Source organism: Gallinula chloropus (assembly GCF_964237585.1).
Source record: "Gallinula chloropus genome assembly, chromosome: Z".
In the NCBI taxonomy this organism is placed as follows: Eukaryota; Metazoa; Chordata; class Aves; order Gruiformes; family Rallidae; genus Gallinula; species Gallinula chloropus.
The window spans coordinates 64457616-64479798 of NC_140089.1; the positions used below are offsets into that span (position 1 = coordinate 64457616).

A 22183-nucleotide genomic window follows, 5' to 3' on the forward strand; every position below is an offset into this window, starting at 1 on the left:
TAATACATTATCCTTCCTAACTAAAAAAACCCCCAAAATCAAACAAAAAATATAACAAGAAACTCACTGCAGAAAAAACAAACCCAAACCAACTGAGTTTTGATAAAAGCTTACCATGGAGAGCTTTATTAGGAGAGAAGCCTCACATTCTCTACAGCAAAAATTGAAAGATTATGTAATGAAGGATTTTCCAAGTGATTATGGGCACTGAACAGATGTCCTTTATAATGCTGATGCCAATGATATTGATAGATCAATCAATGCAGAGATTAAAACAGGTTACTGTAACCGTATTTGTAGTTTTTAGTGCATTTCACAGAGAATGTCTTTTTGGCCTGCTCATAATATTAACTAGGTAACAGGTCATCACTTAAATTCAACAGCACACTTAAATTCAGCAACAGGCTTATCAAAGTAAATATGAATGCATGGAAAATAAGTGTTTCCAAGTAAACACTTAAAACATGCCATAAAGCAATGTTACCATTTTAACATGCCAGTAATCTGTTACTCAGATAATGACAAAAGCATCTGAGAACTATGAAGGAATGAGACGAGAAATAAATACAAAAATAAATAAAGCAAGCAAGTTTTCTGAAATAAAACTTACCTTTGAGCCATCCAAACTGATTATCCTGTAGACATTTCTTGTGCTGTCATAGAAGTAGGACACAGTAACAGCATGCTTGCTGGTGGGAACCCAGTTCTTCTTAGTGTTTGGGTCAATCTGGAAGACGTGAGCTCGGGTGCTGAAGATGGGTTGTTCCCTGAAGAACAGAGAGTAAAAGTAATTAATTTAATTTGTAGATAACACATTTGCATGCATGTTATCTGGCAGTTGTGCCGACTGTGATGCATGCATTTCTCTTTGCATGATAAATTTTTCCTAAGAACTTCTGCATGTGTGGCTGCATAGAGCAATTAAGTGCATTAATACACAAATGCAAGCAAAATGCAAGCCTTCTAAGGCAAAAATCAGCACCCAGCCATAAATCTAGATTAAGATCTCTAATAGAGATTCAGCCCCGTTCCATCATCTCTCCAGCCCTCACCCTCCATCTATCGCTTTAAACTGGCATTAATGCATGTGTGACTTCATCTCATTACACTGCAGACTGCAGAATGTGCATGACTTTAAACTCCCATCTTCACAGAAATCATTTAATAGTCTGATTATTCTCATCAATTTTAGGTCATAATCTGAAACCAAGCTGGCTGAGTCAATGCAATTACACTAAAACTAACATTAATTAGGGCCAGGAACATGTGCTGTGAAACCCTCACTCTTTGGAGCTTCACAACATTTTCACAGCAACACTAAATACATGTTAACATATGTGGTTCAAAGTTAACTGCTTAGCAAGTACCATCATATAAAGTTAATAAACACACACACACACCTGGAAACTACACTGTACTTCAGAATTTACAATTTTTTTTCCCCATGATTATTACCAGGTCATGTAGTATTGCACAGAAATCTAAAAATATTTTAGTATCACTAAGATGTTTGTCAGTTTAAATGTAGCTACATTTTAGTGACAAATAGATTGCTGTATTCTTCAGGGAATTTTGCCATCAAATCTCAAAGACACTAAGTACCAGAACTTTAAGTCTTAAGGTTTTGGTACACTCTTGTTTTCTCCCATTTCCAGGATGTGAAGAAACATATACTTTGTCCCTGCTCTCCTTTCCCTTTAAGAGGTAAGTTTTTAATACATTTTTCTGCCCAAAATAAAAGTAGAAGAAATAAAATTAGGATTTTGGGTATGCACAGTCAAAAGGTTTTAATCTGGCCTCATTACAAAGGAATATGTGTAAAGTCTCAGAAATATCTCTATTGTTTGACCACAAGAGCATCTGAGTCCAGGTGCTTTTAACAGCAGAATCATGTTGAAAGCTCATCTGCCAGAAGATGTGGTGCTGTCCAATTTTGGGTGTTGGAGCAAGTGACGAAAAGAATACAGAACAGAAGACAAAGCAAAACAGTTTCAGTGAAAGCTAAGAGAGAAGGCAGGCAGTCCAGGGGGTAAATGCACACGCCAGTCCTCCATTCAAATGTCACTTTTCCGTAAGCACAAACTCATCTTCTCCTTCTAAACCATCTAATTATAGGAGGTTAGCTAACTATTTTCCTGATTACAATCCCTTCTACACAAACAAAAATCATGCAGAGGTGACTTTTATAGCCTTTTTAACAGAATCTTCACACTAATTCTTGTCTACAATTACTTCTTCAGTCACATTTAAACTTTAGTTCTTATCTTCAACGACATAGAAATTTTGCATTTACCTCCCAATTAAGCACATCCAAATGTAATGTGATGCATATTATAACAATGCAATCAGCTCTTTTGACTTTGGAAAGTTAAAGACCCCATCAAAACAAAAATATCTCAGAAGCCTGACAATTATTTGCATGAAGATGGACATTTAAAGGAAAAAATACAGGCTCTGACCACATTAACCAAAAAGGCAAAAGAGCTGAATCCAACATGTACATGTGTGGTTAATGGATACACATTTGACCAGCTCTGACACTCAGTTCAGTCACAGGACATCACACAACTACGACTTTCAACGTACAAGTAGTCAGGATTTCATTACGTAAAAGGAAGGCAAAAACTACACGACTAAATTGGGCATATAGGTAAAAGTCCAATTGTTCAGTCTTGCGTTGCTGCCCTCCTGCACTGCCAGCACAAAAGTCTTCCACAGACCCAGTTAAATACTCTCAACTCAAGGTGGGCTGCAGATTGCTCAGCAGTGTTGCTCAAACACAAATGAAAGCACTTTGTAGGGCCCCTCTGTGCGTATGGCGCAGCCATTATGGTTAGGTAGGGAACAGCAGAAATGAAGCTCACTTAGACTTCTGATAAAGCTAGAGTTTCTTTTCTTTCCATGTTTTAATTGAAACAACAGCTTTACTGAGTGACAAGCTGTCTGTGCGTGGTGGAAAAAGCATAGCTCCCTTTGTTAAACTAGCTGGATAGAGCATGATTTTGCCAGATTCCTGACAAAGACGCTAAACTTCAGATGCCTCTAGAATTAGACCAAAATTTTGACACTCGATGATATAACATTTATAATGATTGTTTCTTCAAACAAATGGAAGTCATGCACGCTTTGTCTACAGGATTAAACGTGTTACAGAATCAGTCCCTGATGAGCCACTTAAGTCCTTTGAAGCTGCTGCACAATTCGGTCACCTGCACTCTTCTGTAGCAACATACTATAGAGCTACCTAAATTTTAGATTTGCTAAAACATTGAAAAAACAAACAACAGTTGGTACATAAAACACATACAAGATTTGCAACTTCAGCTAATCAGTCTTAGCTCAAAATCTTTGTTCTGCCATTATCCACACAGGATGTTATGCTCTCCCAGTCTGGAAGTTTCAATTAATTCAGTTGAAGTAATATTAGTTACAGGAGCACTAGTTAAATAGGAAAAAGGCTTCCTTCTTCTCTTGCTAAGTGCTCAGACAATTGATACATTAATATTTTATAATTTATTCATGTTATATATTCATATGTACATGCATGTACTATATATTCATATGTATACTACATATTCATATGTCAATATAAAGAATTACTTCTGAATATATAGATTTGATGGGAAGAAGATAACAGCTTTAAATAAGGAAAGCAATCCTGTAAAAAACCCCTATCAGTTCCTTAATCTTCCCTCTCTTCTCTTACTCTTTCAGCTTTGTCTTGTCATTCTTTCATTACCAGAAACTATTTAGTATTCATTAAATACACTAATAGGAACTAAGACAAGAACTCATTACTAATTGCAAAGAGAAGTTCATTTTTCCAGAAATATCCTGATGCTGAACAAAAAGAAAAGCAACTAACAAGAAAGCCATAGTAACACAGTTTGACTATTAGAACGTCCACTCAGGCATGGCAGAAACATTAAGGCTGATATGCTGCTGTTCTTAATTGGCTCAGACTGCAACATTACAATGGTCAAACACAGACTAAAAAAGAAGTAAGTGCTAAGTCCTCCTGAGTTGCAAGGTGAGGACTAAAAAAGCGTAAGGAATACCACTTAGGCAGGTAAGAGTCACACCAAGTTTTTTCATCACTGATATATAAATCCACCCACTGACATGGGATTGGTCCCAGGCTAGGCTTAGGAGAAAAGGCTGTGCCCCAACTAGTGAAGGAATACTATTTTCAAACACTTCCCATTTTGATATCTTAACACTTCCTTTAAGAAAAAAAAAGAGAAAAAAAAAAGCAGAGTACCAAATATGAGAACCCAAGGTTTCATTTCCCCTTACATTAGGCTAATTAAAGCTTTCACAAAAGAAGCCTACATTAGTATAGAAGGTTAGAAAGAACTTTACTTGCTAATCCATAACTATTATTTGCTTTTTAAAAAAGAAGTATCTGTTCCTTGATACGTCTGCTACTTCCAGATCATACCAACACTACTGCTGAAGATTTCCTCCCTCTTATTTCTTCCCCACCCCATTGTTCACCATGACTCCAAAGTTATTTTCATTGCCATATCATCTACAACTTCTCAAGGCTGAGATTCTGTTGTCACTGCTTCTGTCACTGAAAAGAAGGTATGAACTTCTACAACATTAGCTGATGTCCTACTTCCCTCCGCCCCTTCCCACGTGCCCTTTGCCCACAACATCTATGCTTCTTCATGCATGTTCTTAGCACATTAGCTCTTGTCTTAAACACAAAGATGTTTCAGAGATGGTAGAAGTATGTGGTTTGAAGTAATTCCAATCCTATGAAATTACAGATCAGACTTTGAAAATAATAATTATTCAGAAATGAGATTTTTAAAGTTCCTTACATATCAAATAACTTTAGAAGATAATGGCAAGCCCCACACTGAATCAACAAAATGCCTAACATTAAAGGATATATAAATAAGAAAAAGCATTGCTGAATTACCCTTTTTAAACTGCACTGCACAATGGTGACACTAATGTTAAATGGACTGAGTTACAGCTGGTTTTAGAATTAAAATTTACTTAGTACCCATAGGCTAGTGAATGGGAAATCACAACATGCTCTAATATACTGTCCGAGTTGTAAAAGCTATTTACTGCTGAAAGTTATTCTGTGATGGGTTTATATAAAGGTCCCTGGAAAACGGCCTGTAAGAAATTGCTCCAGATCCTGGATATTAGTTATAGTGAAGTCAGACAATTAGACATAACAGCAACACCATGATACTCATTCCAGTGGAAATGTGACGGAGAACTCCATATACATCCAATTTTATACCTACATTGTTTTGTATCATCCCGAAGAGACAGCACATTGTACAGTCCCATGCCCTCTTCAATAAGGACCTGCTGGTGATGACAGGAACCCCAACTCCTCTTCTTTACCAAATTTAAGTATTTTTACATATATTAATAAAAATTGGTCTGAAATTCTAACTCACAGCTGGACCTCAGGTATCTAACCAAAGGAAATTTCCACATGAAACCCTCCTGCATTTTGGGGCAGAACATCTGACCTAAGAGATTCTTCTGTAACCATTAGGAATTGAGCTCTTGCTCCTTCAACAAGCACTCTTTTCAACCTGGCTCTTTATTTTCATAAAATGTGCAGGAAGCTATTATCTTTGAAATGTCAATGTCCCTATAAAGACTAGTTAAAATATGAGAGTTATTCAGGCAGGAAGGGGAACATTTGTACTATATTTGCATACATTAAAACCCTAGGCTTTAAAAAAAATACAACCTAACAAAACATCTGGGCTAAGTAGTATAGGCAAAACATAAATATACATACACATACACACAGTTAGGTATAAAGAATATAGTTCTATACAAGTCAGGCTAAATTTGATACCTGTGAGTAGGCAGAACTTTAATGAACTCAGTGATTACAGAACCAAAGTATTACAGACTGGTTTGAGTTGGAAGTGGCCTTAAGGACCAACCTCCCTGCCATGGGCAGGGACACCCTCCACTAGACCAGGTTGCCCAAAGCCAACCTGGCTTTGAACACTGCAGCAGCTGCAGCTCCTCTGGGCAACTTGTACCAGTCTCTCACCACCCTCACAGGGAAGAATTTCATAATCTTTTCTGAGGTAAATCCACACTCTTTCAGCTGAAGCCATTACCCCTTGTCCTGTCACTCCATGCCCTCATAAACAGGCCCCCTCCAGCTTTCCTGTAAACTCTTCAGGTACTGCAAGGCTGCAATAAAACCTCTTTAGAGGCTCCTCCAGGCTGAATAAGCTGAATTCTCTCAGCCTGTCTTCATAGGAGAGGTGCTCCATTCCTCTCACCACTTTTGTGGCCCTCCTATGGTCTTGCTCCAATAGCTGCATGTCTGTCTTGTACTGGAGACCCCAGAGCTGGACACAATACTCCAGGTGGGGTCTCACCACAGCAGAGCATAGGAGAGAATCACCTCCCTTGACCTGCTGATCACGTTGCTTTTGATGCAGCCCAGGACATGGGTGGACTTTCATTCGTAGAAAAACTGTCTACTTATGGTTATTTGCATCAATGAATACAAGTTTCTGTATGGCCCAGGAGGCAAGTCAGGAAAGCAGGTAATTTCAAAATGTAGAGTAGAAAACATTTCTGAAATTGGTTCCTCCTGATAAAACTGTGGCATATCCACTCACGTGGATAGCATCTTTATGAGGATGCATTCCTATAAAATAGCCCATACAGGAGAAAAAAATGAACCACTCTGAATGTTCCAATCTCAACTAAACGTTCAGGAAGTCCTTACATGAGAACTTGCAGAGAAGGAAGGGGGAGAAGAATGGCAGAGGAGTATGCTGCAAGCCGACACTGTAAGACAACTGCATACAGCACTTGAAATTTATAGTCATCATATACAATTGCAAGAGCTAGGATTACCTTGCCTTGGGAAATAAGATTCTTGCTATTAAACAACCAAGCAACCCCCACCCAATAAAACCCCAAAACAGACAACCAAATAAAGTAATTATGAAGAGCAATGAGAAATTTCATTTAAACTCATTCCTCTTCTGTCTGAGCTTCTCATTCAGAAGAGACCAGTGAAAAAATAGTAAATATTTGAAAACTTTAGCAGAGTAAAAAGCTTCTTCCAGAGTACAGATTTAAAATTAACTGTTGCACAGCACAGGATTAGTCTCACAGATTCAGAAACATCAACAGCATGGAAGCTGGCAGAGTTGCAAAGCACAGAACAAATCAGTGCCCAGGTTCTCACCCTCCACAGAGGACAAGAAAAGCCAAGCACAATGAATTTATTGTTGGGACAGTAGTGGTGCCAGGACAGGACACTGCGTGTACTGGCAGACCCAGGCAGAGGAGAATGGAGCGAGTCTTAGACCAGGAACCAAGGGACCTGGCTTTGAGCTACATCTCAGACTTATCTTCCTGCCTCATCACAGTCATTCCTTTGACCTGACCAACCAAATCCACTTTTCCAATTCATTTCACTGGCACTTCTGTTCAGGCATCTCACTGGCTGTGAAACCCTACAAAACATCAGGACCCTTAAACAGCTGTCCCCTACATATTTGTCGCAGATACTCTTCTTTGTCCTGCTTGCCTTCACAGCCTTAATGTCGTTTTCATTTTTGCATGCTCTGCTCAATGCTTTTACATATACACACGCATATTCACCTCAGAGATATTACAGCGTGAGTTAGTAATAAAGTTGGTCACAAATTCAGTTGGCATACTTGGAGTACACCAACTAAATGGATTCTGCCCTTGTATTAGGAACAGCCCCCTCACAGCCCTCCTTGGCCCTCCCCATATCACAAGGCACGGAAAACACAAAAGCACTCAGAAGCCAAGAACTATCCCTTTGCCTCATCCCACCTTCAGATGCCTACCAGGTAGGGAAAGCTTTAACACAGTAACTTAAAATTCATGAGAATCATGGAATAAGGGGGGTTTTGGTAGGTCAGTAGAAGATGTTTTTTAATTTCTTCTTTTTTTAATTTCCAGGGAAAATCTGAGATATCAGAAGAGATGGATTAAATAAATTCTGTAGTTATAGAACTATCTCTCAGAGTAGAGTGAAAATCTGAAGGGCAGGGTCTGCTCATTTTCCTTCAAACAACCGAAGGATTGTTCATTTACAATACAGTGACATCAGATGGGTGTTATGACATATGCTCAATGTCCAGATCAACAGCAAAATCTCATGAAGACTCTGGAGAAAGCAAAAAGTGAGGCGTGAAAATGTATGCACATTCTTCAGAGGAATACCTGGACATAATGCATGTGATTCTGCAGTAAAATTTCACTTACTTACATGTAAGGGTGTCCCTGCCCATGGCAGGGGGCTTGGGGCTAGAGGATCTTAAAGGGCCCTTCCAACTCAAACTCCCAAATATGCAAGCCACAATTACATCCCTCTCCCTGCATTTCATCCTGCTGTCTAGGTAGTATTTCACCAGTTGCTTGTCCTCACCATGCTGTACATCTACTACGAGTCCACCTCCTAACTGCATAGAAAAGCTTGCAATCAAGGTGTTTTCTGGGGCTCCCAAGGTGGTAAAGGCATTCCTGCTGAGCTCAAACAAGCAGAGTCAATAGGCCCTCAAAGCTGTGACTGAAACAGAACACACCGAATTACATTTGCCAGCTAAGATGTAAACTCCTATACTTGGAGTAGAATAGATGCTACTTAAAATTAAGGCTTATATTCTAGAGCAAGGAAAATAAAAACAACCCAACCAACAAAACTCTTAAATTTTTGTCATAATGTCAGTGAAGATGGACCTGCTCGCACTGAAAAGGCCACCCAGAGAATACGTACAGTGTAATGTTAGCCTGCTTTTTTTAAAAAAAGGAATAGGTAAGTATTGGATTTGCTTTCACTTCTATAAGTCTGTGTGGTTTTAATAAATGCCTGTTCTCCGGTGCCCCCCAGCTATCACATGTTGTTCAAGTTGTGCAGGTAGGCAACCACCCAAAGTGCTACAGGAAACATCCACACAAGAATTTATCACTATGAAAAGTTCCTCTAATAACTGCACGAAGGTCCATCTCTCTAAGGTTTTCCTTTTTTGTCCTTTCACACAACCTTCAAAAGCTCATTTTCATACCACGAATCAGGTGAGAGCTTTGGGAGTCAGATGAGATAACAAAAAGCATATTACCAAGGACAAATACTCAGCTTTATCTTCACACTTACGTCTTCAGTTTATTATTCCAGGGATATAGGCATCTTCAGGATTTTTCTAGGTACCTAAGTGATTATTCCTCTAAATCGCACAAGTAAGTGGACAATGGTATATCTCTTTTTTTAAATTACAAGTTTGGAGAGAACTAATCATCAGCTTTTAATGACTTAAAAGCAGGTAAACCACGTTAGATTGAATTTTAGGACAGATACTGCTCTGTTGAGAAATTCTTGCCAAAGTAGTTAACAGAGTTCTATGTTTACAACTAGATAATTAAGATGTATAGCTGTTTTCAGCTACTTGTAGTCACTGAAAGTGTTAAACAGAAAAACAACCTGATACAGGTTCTATTCTGCAAACAAAGAACCGTGGAAGGACAGGCTAATAGGACATTTCTGAAAGCAGTCTAGATTTTAACACTTGTGTAAGAGTCCTCACATACAGTAAAATTAAGCTAAGCTGTATCTGGAATAACAAACAGGCAGGCAGTGGTCTGAAAATGCTCATTTCCCTCCATTCTACAGCATGGAAAAGCAATTTCGCCACACTTGCAACCCAAACAGAAGTCAAAGGAATGAAGCCTACACAGCACAATACAGCAAAGGAAGAAAGCAACATCATTCATACCTGTTAGGAAAATAAAATATTTAGAAAGGTCCAAAAGCAATTGATAAGCAAGTTTTCTTTTTAATTCCCTTAGTTCCTCAATAATCTGTTCACAGAGGCAATCTTTCCTTTGCAACCTAAGTCTAAAATCTCATATGCAATGAAGTTGTGTTTCAGTCAGATTACTCTTACAGAATGTGTGTGTGTATTTGAATTGAGAACATAAAGCAGCTTAACTGCTCAGCATGAACTTTTACTATTACTTAGTAATAGTAAAACTTTAACAAAGTCACACAAGAAGTTAGTTTCCCGCCCTCTGCATCAGTTTTCTTGACATCTTCCTCCAGGGCAGTACCTACGGGGTTCAGAACCATTACAAGACCTTCAGTTTCAAGGAGGGGAGGGGGAACAAAAGAATAAAGAAAACCCATATACTAGCAAAACAAAACCACCTCTCCAAATATAGAAGCAGAGAAGGTAAGAGCATGAAGTTGCTTTTGGACCCAGAGGTGGTTCTGGTGAGCCACAACTCCATGCTCTACTTTATAAGGCCAAAAAATGCTCTCTCTTACAGGGGTATGGAAGAGAAGGAGGAAGGCTCCAGATAGGGCATGATTTTCAATCTACTGCAGTCTCCAGAATGCAAGCCTATCTTCATATGGCTTCCTTGTTATGTTTCACAGATACCCTGAAATTAGTTTGGGACTCTTCTGAGATCTAAAGTTCAGTATTTTCCTTTACAGAACACTTTTCAGTTTGTCAGAGGGGCTGTTAATGCCACTCACAAGTAACTAATTAGAACAACTGATACTGACTTAACAAGGTGAGAATTATGCCAAATCAGAGGCTGCACTTAGGTGCTGTTGCTGAGGCACAGATGGGGAAAAACAGCACCCTGCAAGCTCAAGATGACTTTGATGTTAATCATATGGTTTGGTAGGATATTAGGGTCCTACGACAGCAGTGGTAGGAGTCCCAAACAGAGGAGCGCATTCAACTGACAGAGTGAAACACCCTGCTTTCTCCAGACATGAAAGCATGAGACCATCCAAAAATCAATGTCCTCTGTTTTAAAGTCTGGTTAGAGCAGTTCAGTTGCTATGATGAAATCCTTCAGCAGCAGTGACAAGTGTCACCATGCTCAGGTAGCACAGCACAAAGGAACCAGGAGGGGAGGGTTGGCACTCAAACACACATTCATGCTGAGCACCAAAACAAGAGTGGCGATCCTACATCAGCTTAACTTCCATGAAACACAGTGCAGTTCAATAAACAGTGCAAATGTGGTATTTTCTAATTTGACATTCAGGGTGGTTCTGTGAACTCCACCAAGTGTCATCATTGCCTATGACAAGAATATCTGTTCTGATGGCTGTATTTCATAGGTATGAGACAACAGAGACAACGCTGGGCATTTGACAAGAGAGACAGGAGAGAATTTTGGAATCTGAAAATGAATAGAAGGAAGACAAAATAATACAATCAACTCATCGTGTGTTTCCACTGAGATAATCAGCAATTATATGGTAAATAGAGACAGTATTTAAACATTAGTATTTTAAGATGATATTATGTTTAACTACTGTTTTGGCAATCATCTTTGAAAGACAACACTTAAGTAACACTAGTCATAATTTTGCTATTCTAAAGACTGGATCTCAGCAACTTGTTCACAATAGTAAAAACATGGAATACAATATTTCCTTCTCTACTGTGAGACACTTGCAATTTGTCTCAAACATACTTCTGTAGCAAAATAAGGCCTTCTCACTTGACCGCAAATCCTTAGCAAACCCCTCCTTGTAGCACTTCTTACCAGGTCTGGTTTTTTTTTTATTGGTTAAGGTTTGGGTTTTTTTTTCCCATTGGTCTCCTTATTGGCTTTAAACTTCCATATTGCTTCCTTATAGGTCCTCGTATAGAAGTGATCCCGATTCCTTAACACTTCTCACCCCATTGGCCAAGTCCACCTCACCAGCTTCTACATCTCCAAGCTACTAATTTTGATATGCCTTCTACATGTCAAAATGCTTTTAATTTTAGTGGGCTTGGCACTTGTCATTCCTTTCATTTCCAGCTTCAAACTCACAAACGCCTTATTTAACATTTAAAAGTCATCATATGACAGTCAGCTTTGAGAGCCTGTACACTTTACCTTCAGAAATGAGCACCCTGAAACAAATCATTAGTGCAAGCTGCATGTTGACCACAGACGCCTCAAAGCTGAAGTATGCTTCCACCAGCACCAGCAAAAATATCAGAACCTACAAATGGAGCGGGCAAAATGATCCAGGCTGAATAAAGGTGCACTTCATCATTCTAGCCATCAACTGATCGCCAAACAATCTGCAATCCCATCCAGACTGCTACAGCTGCATGCTAAGTTTCAAAACAAATCACTGGTCTACATCACAAGTTGAGAATTGTATTATTTCATTTGTATCAAGGAACTGAATTACAGACTCCTGGAAAGGTAAACAAATTAATTTTTTATGAATAAGTAACAAATCAATTTGAATCATCCCACTGAGCACTGCAGGAACTGTAAAGCCTCCTTAATTCACTTTGAGCATGCCATTACCACACCAGCAAGTCCCTCCCTTCTGATAACTTACAGCGTAGTAAACACTACTGAAGGCTGGAAGTAGTAGCTTCATCCAGACAGAGTTGTAACGAGAAGAGACAGATCCCAGTATCCCTGATTTTTCATGCCACACATATGCCAAACATGTTCTGGTACTCCTCCTAAGGCAGGACACCCAAATACCATTCCTGGCAGACCTCCAGAACAGTTTGATCATCATCAGATCACTGAAGGCATTCCCAGTACGCCTCCAAATCCTGTTTCCCGCAGTGACGTGCCTTGCACTGTCAGGCAGCTTCCCACCACAATAGTGAGATTCACAACAGGCACACAGGGCATGATCCTTTTTAAATGTATCACTGTGACCACACACTGTGAATGGAGCCAATGGTGCACTGCACAGCCTGCTAGAGGCCAACATGGGAATACGTGCACAGGTCTGCACAATAAATGGCACCCAAGGGACCATGCCAAGTGCTGTGCTGTGGGGACGGGCCCCAACAGCTGGAGGGGACCAGCCATACTGGCACTAGGCTATCTCACTGATGAGCAGCTCATAGGGAAGACAACCATACTGGAAACACAACGGCCACATCAGTACTTGGGTACTGCTGTATTGCTATGCAAATAATGTCAAGAGACACCTCTTCACTGACAGTTCACGTGCTTGCTTTGATTGCACTGGTGGAGGCTGGTAAACACATACTACACGTTAGTTTTACTGGAACTATGATTATCCACCACTTTGCAAAATCATACTTCAAAACAGAGTTTATATGTTGGAGGCACACCTACAATAACTGTAGTTCTAACCCCAAGATAATCGGTAGGTTTTGGGGCTTTCCCAGGTGGAAAGTTGCTTTACTTGCTGAAAGTATAATTAGGGAGCTGGAGGGGGGTGGGGGTGAGGGAGAAGAATCAATGTCAGGAATCTGCTCAACATTTGGACAAACTACACAACAAAATGCACACCGTACAGTTTGTGCAGAAGTACTGGCTTGAATTCCTGTCAACAGATAGAACTGGAATTTTGTTACTTATTTCACATGGAATTGGCATTGCCTACATTAGAGACCTATACTTGCTATTCCAATAAAAATCTTCACACAATACATACTAGAAGGGCAAACAGGCAGGTGAAGAGGCTGGAGAGCAAACCTTATGAGATGAGGCTGAGGGAACTGGGGTGGTTTAGCCTGGAGAAGAGAAGGCTGAGGGGGAACCTTATTGATGCCTACAGCTACCTGAAAGGAGGTTGAGGAGAGATGGGTGTTCATCTCTTCACCCAAGTGTTGGGTGATAGGATGAGCGGCAACGGACTCAAGCTGTGCCCGTGCCGGTTTAGATCAAGGATTAGGAAAAAAATCCTTCACCAAATGGGTTATCAGTCATTGATACAGGCTGCCCAGGGAGGCGGGTTGAGTCACCAACCCTGGATGTATTTGAACGACAGGTAGACGAGGTGCTTAGGGATATGGTTTAGTAGAGGACAGGTATGATTTGAGTCAATGATCCCAAAGGTTTTTTCCAAACTAGTGATTCTGTGACTATAGCCAGGAAGCATCTAATCCAAGACCAGGAGCCAGGGCTTGTTAAGAGCTAGTTAGTTACTCAGTGTGAGCTTTTTTTTTTTTTTTATGAACAGCAACAATTTTCCTTACATTGTACCTGAATAAATGCATTCAAAATCTATGTACGAACCAAGAAGTGGAAAAGCCTGGCAGCACACTGCATTCTGAGACACTTGTCTGGTGGCCAGTAGTGGTGAATGCCAGTCACCGCTAAAGAAACATCTACATAGGAAGGACATATACTTACATGTTAAAAAAGCACTTGGAAATCAGTTTCCAGAAGACAAAAGTAAATTAATCCAACATAAAGTGTTCCTGTCTAATTGCCAGTTAACTCCTTTTAGTCACAGTGAAAAATATGGCTAGTACAAAAGCACATGTGTTCCAGTTTCAAAGTCAACTGGTCAAATAGCTGCTTAGGAGCTCAGCTACTCTGTGCAATGAATGACTTGACAACAGAATCGTTCCATTCCAAATGCTTATTTTTTGTTGGCATGGAAAACACCTCATATTCTAAGAAGCCCTGACATGGCTGCACACTCTACAGTACGTCATGTGTTGGAAAAAAAACATGGGTTTCTTCAGTATCACACAGTACATTCTTGTAGATTTTTGTACAGACTTTTGGAAATGAACAGGCACAAGAAGTAGGAATTGCGGGAATACAAGTCAAAGATGATTTATTTCACCAACACTTCACTGTAAAGTGTTGATCATTTAAAGCTCATCCTTCAGTTTTCAAAAGTCAATGAAGACCTCATTATATGTCCCATTACAAGAAAAGCCTCAAGATTAACTACAGATTCAAGACTACTCCATACTATTTACAGAATAAGCTATTTTAAAGCATGTGAAAACCCCAAATTCTAACCCATGACAATATTACCTACTATGGTTTTTTACAATGAAAGACACTATCAAAGAGGGAAAAAAAAAAGTGCTTCCTCAGTAAGCTGAGGCTCAACCTAGTGGACCTTCTAAAAAAATAACCTTTCCAGGTTTCAGCTTCAAACCTAAGCAGCAAAACTTTCACAGGGATAACTCCAAGTCTGAACCTTCTTGAACAGTTCCAGCCAGAATAAACAGTCTGCTGTAGCAAAATACAGGTCTATCCCAGCTGTAATGACACTTCCCCTGTGTCAGCCCCTGTATTTGTACAGCCACACAGTCAGCTAGGTTTCACTACAGATGTGGCTCGCTGCACAAATGTACATGCTGCAAGAGACAACAGGAAAAAGCATCCCCTGTCTTCTGTTGTTCCTACTTTTTGGTGTCATGCTGTGAAAATTTAACAATCAAGATGTTGACAAAGATTACAGCCACAAAGATGGATAAAACAGTGCCTGTGAATCATTTGCATGCATATGGAGGAAGAAGAAAAGCCTGAGATGAACTATGTAGTTCAAGTTCGTCTTTATTCAGGTAAAAGCCATTATTAAAAGAGTGATACGGAATGCTTAAGTTAGCTAACTTGACATCTGCAGCTAAAAGGAAAATATTAAAAAAAATCATTACTAGATACTGGAAATGTCAATATATGCTTCTATCTGGCAATCCAGCACCTTCTATTGCTTGCTTAAACAGTGTCTCCCTAATTTTTTTAACGATGTCTGGCATTCACCACTACTTGCCCCCAGAGAAGCGTGTCAGAATGCAGTGTGTTGCCAGAAGCATATTTGTGATGCAGTTCCTGAAAATCAATACGGTATTCAAACACAGCTCCATTACTTTGCAGAATGGGGCAGGCGACATTAACACCACTACCATGGCTCTCTATAGATACCACAGTGCCCAACACTGCATGGTGCAAGGCACAGGCAGAATAAAGCCACGGCTCCTGTAGCCTCCCTTCTAACCTCCCTGCCCTGAACAAAGTGCTAATTCTGGTAGATCTCACACGGATGAGGAAAAAACAAAACAAAACACACAAACACAGAAATACAACACAATGGGAGAAATAAACCTATTGTCAAAATCCAAAGTGGATTTTCATAGTGTAAGGCTTCAACACCCACTGTACATTACCTTTAAAACTGAGTATGTCTGAAAAAGCCTTACAGGACGAACAGCACGAATCCCTGAACTAGAAAGCATGCTCCTGTCATTTTTTTTTTTTTTTTTTTTTTTTTTTACCTAAGTAGGGCTTCTAAACACACATTTCAACCTAACATGGTATATTTGACCGAAACAAAGCAAAACAAAAAAATCCACAAAGAGATGGACTGAGTACTCCAGTTTTCATTCTTACTTTAAATAATACAGGATACTTTGTCCCTTTGCTCACTGTTGTATTTTCTTGTTACTAAGGCTATCAACCTTACACATGAGGAAGTGTGACATTTTTCTCAGGCACAGGAGTGTCTTGGATACAAAGGCCACATTGTTAAAACAGAAGCACACTTAATTTCTGCCCGTGTATACATGCATACACCATTGTGAGTTCCCCTCTAGACCTGTGTACCCTTGCACCACCCTCACTCCCATGCTAAGTGCCTCTTAAGCTGCAATGTCTGGACTAGAAGAGACATCAACTCTTGGTAATTAGGTCTCAACAGCTTTAATTTTAAAGACATCTAAAGAAGAACTAAATTTCTAATCTGTATGAAGTGCTTGCATTTTTTACATGGTCACTGATCTGGAATACACCGTAAAACCACAGGCTCAGCTAAAACGATGTCCCAGGCAACAATACTAATGAGAAACTACTAGTAAATTAGTATTACTTCATGAAATAATGCTCTTCTTTTTGTAGGTACTCTTAGTACATAACCATAGTTTTGGAAAGCTGTAATTTAAAGACCGCTCAGGTAAGAGCTTGAAATCAAATTCTTAAGAGACGATCATAACTAAACATTTTCCAACAAACTTCCCATAAAAAGCTATCTGGATTCTACTTATTACCTTTGCTAACTAGCAGTCACTCTAATGTTAATCAGCTAGGTGCTTAGTTAGTTAGGTCTTTAACACCAGAATCTAGGTGATGTTGTCTGCCCTGATGGTTAAGTGCTGGCATGCTACAGCATTTCAAGGTATCGCCATCTCTGTGGCTCTGAGACTGCGTATTTCTTCAAGTATTGGCTCAACATCTGATTATTAGTCCTCAGAAGATAATGAGAATTGCTGTAGGACACTGTTTGGGAGAGAGAAATCACAGTAAGACACACACACAAAGCATTCATCTGATATTTGCCTCGAGACACTGAGAATAAAAATAATCTCAACATGATGAATGTGAAGTACTGAAACGTTTATTTTCAGCAAAACTAGGATTTCACCCAAAGAGCTTGTCTACATAATCTTTATAATGCATGGAAGTACTGAAACAGATGAATGGCAAAGTTAAGGCATTGCAAGTACCTTCACTATATCAGCATGGAAATCGTCAGCCAGCGTATTCATGACACTGGTCTATATGCTGCCAGGCCAGAGGAGCTGGTTTAGATTTCTAGTGCTAATTTTATGGTGACAAAATTACTGTGGCAGAAGATAATTTAAGCATGGTAGTGGTGTCCACACATTGCTGCCTGACAAAATAGTTCATTAACCATTTCATGCTGATTTACATACAGTTCCTCTGTCTAGGTAGTTATACTTTAGCAATTTTTTTCAGATATTCAAGTTTTGTGGGTGTTACCTACATTAAAGTGATGTTTATCTGTTTCAGTTGCACTCTCCATGCTGCCACAGAAGACAGCATAAACTACTTGCTGCCATTGCTTCCACACAATAACCACCTTACTTTACCCCTGAGATAGCAAGACGGGCAGGAATTGCAGTAGCACTGAACTACTGCCAAGAAGCTGTACTTCCTGCTCTATTACCTGCAGTACTTCTGTCAGAGGAGCACAGCTAATGGACCTGTTGCTAAGACAAGTTGGGGGACAGCTATCATTACGCCACACAGGAGGGAAAAAGACAGGTTCATGAACCTCAGTCAGGTCAAATTCAGCTGTGAACAATGCTTCCAGCTCCTTTCAGCCTTACAGTTTCCATGTCTTGTTACCGAGATAGAGAAGGAAACCAGTTTAAGGACAAGACTGTGGTTTGGAAACACCTAAGAAACCAAATCAACAGAAAGCAAACCAAAACCAATTTCCACAGAAAGAACTGTCTATCCCATACATTCAAGAGGTACAGACTTTCACATATTTTTAGTTTTTTGAAGCTTCAAACAGGCTTTGTAAGCATCATTAGATCCTACAATTTAGAATTAGTATGGTTTGTCAATACTCCTACTACTGTGCTGATACTACTGTATCCTACTACAGGATACTACAGTTGTAGTATCCCGTCTTCAAAATGGGACCCCACATCCTGAGTGCTCTAAAGAAATGCATCTGACCAACTCCCTACCCTTCAAAAAGCATAAGAGCAAGGAGTGGATCAACCAGCAACAGAAATATTCATGACTGCAAAAAACTAAAATAAAATACTTATTTCTAGGCAACTACAACGCTAATAAGTACATCCTAAAATACTCATCTTCCACAATATTCTCCAGCCAACTTAAGAACCCTAGTATTCTAATTCTGCCATCTCAAACTGACACATATCATAGCCACCTTTATGAAGATAACATACTAAATATAGTCCAACAAAAGTAAAGAGAAGCTGAAGTCTTTATAAAGACACCCTGATTAACATGACATGACAGATAAGCACATCTTATAGAAGCTTTTACCTTGTAATTCCTTATCATTCAGCAGGAGTGAAGGGAAAAGCTAGCAAGATAAATTTGGATAGTTGCCCACAGCACAGAAGGCCATAAAGGAGTTTATGGATAGACACCCATTAACAAACCAGGAATTAATCCAAGAGATTAAGTTTAACAGGACACCGATTTCTCAGCGCTATCAGAATCCATGGTTATTCAGCCTCCATACTGCATATTCATTTCAGCTTAAGCAATGACTGCATCACAGACCACAGACAGACACCTCTCACTCCCCTGCCCCCAGCTAGAAGTAAAAGGAGTACCAGAGACCAGTACAATATATCGATGGTTTGTGGCTTTAACACAGAATTTACCTCACCAATGTATACGATAATCTAAGATACCACTATACATCCTGAGTGTGTTTACTTAAGATCTGTTTCTTGAGGATTCTGAATGTCATCAAACCTGTGCTCAAAGACGACTGTCAAATTCCATATTTCTCAATACTGGAAATAAAAGACAGAACATACTGAGGTCCCCTTATTTACACAGAAAACCATGCTTTCCTATGAAAGAACACTGTATTCGGTGTGGTGAACCCAAAAGAAGGGCCTGCACAAATAAATGCTTACATCACTCCAAGAATGACTATTGGTAAGACCTTGCCTGCATGCAACAGGGATGAGGAACCAGGAGAGTAGACAGGCCTAATCACCTGAGCATAATTCATTTACCTGGTCCTTTCAGATGAGTGACACCCACAAACATACAGGATACAGTGCTAAGGCAACTTTCTCCAGAATTACCACACTCCGCAAACCATGCTCTAGTATCAAGTTCCTCAAAACAAGTATTTAATAGCAACACTGGTGCAGAGATCAGTCACCTAGAGCCTGGTATCCATCATTACCTGACTTGCCTGATGGTAATCAATGCACCAAGCAGGATGAACTGCGCTGTGAATTCTCCACTGTAACAAATGAGACTAAGAAAGCCACTGGTGGTTTGGCAAGCCGATTCCTCTCTCTCAAGTCTTCTGTGTTCTGACAAGTGGAACAGGTAAACATTCCACCAGCCAGGTACTACAACCTCACTGCACAAGTTTATGCAGGACAGCAGTACCCATTAAATCCTGAATCTAGTACACAGGCCCTCATGTGGCCAGGTACATGGGTTATCAACCATTTTACAGCTCAGTTCTAGAGCACTCAAATTTAAGACCTTGGTCGAATATCAGAAGACTACTCTTACAACCACAGTGTTACAAGTCCAGTACACCTTGCTCTAGAAATACCTCAAAATCCCTGAGCAACTGCATTTAGACACTAATGCAAAATAGCTACTGAATCAAGAGCTCTGCTCGGAACATGAGCAGACGCCCGATACTCGAGTGCAGACCCACAGAGCTGGTGCTGGCCCTGGCTCGGATGTGCTTGCTACCGTTTAGATCAGTTACACATACCTACATTTCTGGGTTTGTCCACACTGTTAGAAGATGGTTTTCAAAGGAACTCTATGTTGCAATACCTCAACATGTATTGCCTAAAGAGTCTTCAAAATCTCTGCCAGCAAGCTTTGTCTTCTTGAATTCAACATGCCACGGTACTACCCAAGTCATCACACCAACAACTTCGGTATTGTCCTGGTTTCGGTCAGGATGGAATTAACTTCTTTTGGAGTGGATCTCAGCTCTCAGCTGGGGTGAAGCCACGACAGGTATTTATTTCAACTCCTTCTACAGATACAGATTCGTACTGTTCGTTAAGAGGCCACAAAGCTAGAACACCAGCAGTACTGAAGTTGATGAAGTGGGGGAGTCTTTTTATTGTGTAAGTCAGGTTTCTGTTTTCAGAAATGCTCAATTTAATTCCTGATAGTGTTTACTCCTCTTCAACAGCTCTATCTGCAATATGATGCACTTAAGTGACGTATCTACAAACGCAATACTTCAAATGAAAGGCTTTCCATTATTTGAATTTTAAAAAGCTACATAATGCCGTATCTGCTTAATAGTTTTAAGTATATATCCCCAAAGCACTGCAATATCATTTAGCCTTTTGGTGGGTTTTTGAATCACATCACTTTCTTGAATATGTAGGTAGCTGCAACTTCAGGTTTATTCTGTTTGGGATTTTTTTTCTTTTTTTTTTTTCTCTTTTCTTAATGGAAGGGAAGACAAAATAAAAATAAGGGTTAGCCTAAGAAGTCACTCGTTTCTACACCGTGTATGCTGAACCCCAGGATGCAGCTGTTACCACCCCACACGCAAGTAAGTTAATAGCTTGGAGAATTCCAAGTGTCCTTAATGGCTTGTGGAAAGAGACACTGTTACCCTCTGCGTTAACGTACCAAATTCACATCTCAATTCCTGAATGACCAAAACACAAAGGACATGATATATGGCTTTTATACTCTTAACTATGTCGTAGAGTCTTAGAAAAACAGCATCTTGTTAATGCATTGAAAGTCTGCCTCCACCTTGCAGTTAGCCAAATCGCGCCAGCTTTCTGTTGCTTTTGAACATGGATGAGCTTCCATTCCATTCAGAGGCTATCAGGCAAGCCCGGTAGTAGGGTTTATTTTTTTCACCTCACAGTACAAATTGCTAAGGATTACAACCGTGTAAAGTTCTCACAGGTACCCGTCACTTTTTTTATCTGCTAATTTAGATGTGATCGAATTATCCTCAAAGATTTCGTTCCTCATTTCCTTAAAACCTGAAGGATTTACTACAGAACCTGCTGTAAAGCAGATTTCCTCAGAAACGCCTTCACTTCACTGGCAAATTCACTCGCCGTTTTGTCTCCTCTGGAGACTCCAGAGGAGTTAAAACGAGCCTTCGGTGCCCTGAAGTTTCACCTTGCCACACCGAGCTCAAAGGACTGACCGTGCCTTAACGACACGGAGAAGGACCTGACGGCGGGACCCGAAGCCAAGACGGCTCTTCCAGCGATTCGACGTGGCCACGGAAGAGGCAAACCTCTGCAGCTCCGCGGTGCGCCCCTCACGGAGCACGGCACCGCTTCTCTCTCAGAGGGCTGATGCACAGCATCGATCGCAGCAGGGTTCCTGCTCCTCCTGCGCCCCGCCAGTAAAAACACTCGCCTCCGTGCGCATTCAGCAGCAACAGCTCGCACGGGCAGCCTCTTCCACCGACCCCCCCGCCCGCGTTTCGCCCCCCTCCCCGCACCCCCCGCCGCCCCGGCACTAGTCCGGCGGCCCCCGCGAGATCCTTACCCCATGGCGGCCGGCGGCGCCGGGCACCGGCGGTGCCGCGCGGGCCGCGTCCCCGGGGCGCTCCTCGCCGCGCCGGCAGCTCCGCAGCCCCGTGGCGGCGGGCCGCTGCGCTGGGCTCGCCGCGCTGCGCAAGCCCGGGGGGCCGCGCCGCCGGCTTGCAGCTGCCGGGCCGAGCGGGGCCGCCCGCGCCCTAGGGAGCGCCCCCCGCGGGCCGGGCTCCCATGGCCGCCGGCCCCGCCAGGCGTCCGCAGGCAGCGGCGGCTCCGGGGGCAGAGAGGTCCCCTCCTGCGGGCGGCCGGGCGGGCGCTCGCTTTCTCCGCGAGGGGCTGGCGGCGGCGGCGGCGGCTGCGGCGCTTCTCGCCGGGACGTGAGCGGCCGCCGAGGGCTC

The 22183-nt window shown here is 41.1% G+C and overlaps 1 protein-coding gene across 1 annotated transcript in view; it reads right to left on the reverse strand.

Annotated features, from left to right (window-relative positions):
* The window catches only part of HOMER1 (homer scaffold protein 1), a gene marked incomplete at its 5' end in the record, with an annotated part of 84790 nt that extends 62990 nt beyond the window's left edge, over positions 1-21800 (reverse strand). Inside the window, 2 exons of the mRNA XM_084278499.1 lie at positions 611-767; positions 21796-21800. Coding sequence (XP_084134625.1) covers positions 611-767; positions 21796-21800 — 162 coding nt within the window. The remainder of the gene's footprint in view (positions 1-610; positions 768-21795) is intronic.
* Between the last annotated feature and the right edge of the window lie 383 nt (positions 21801-22183).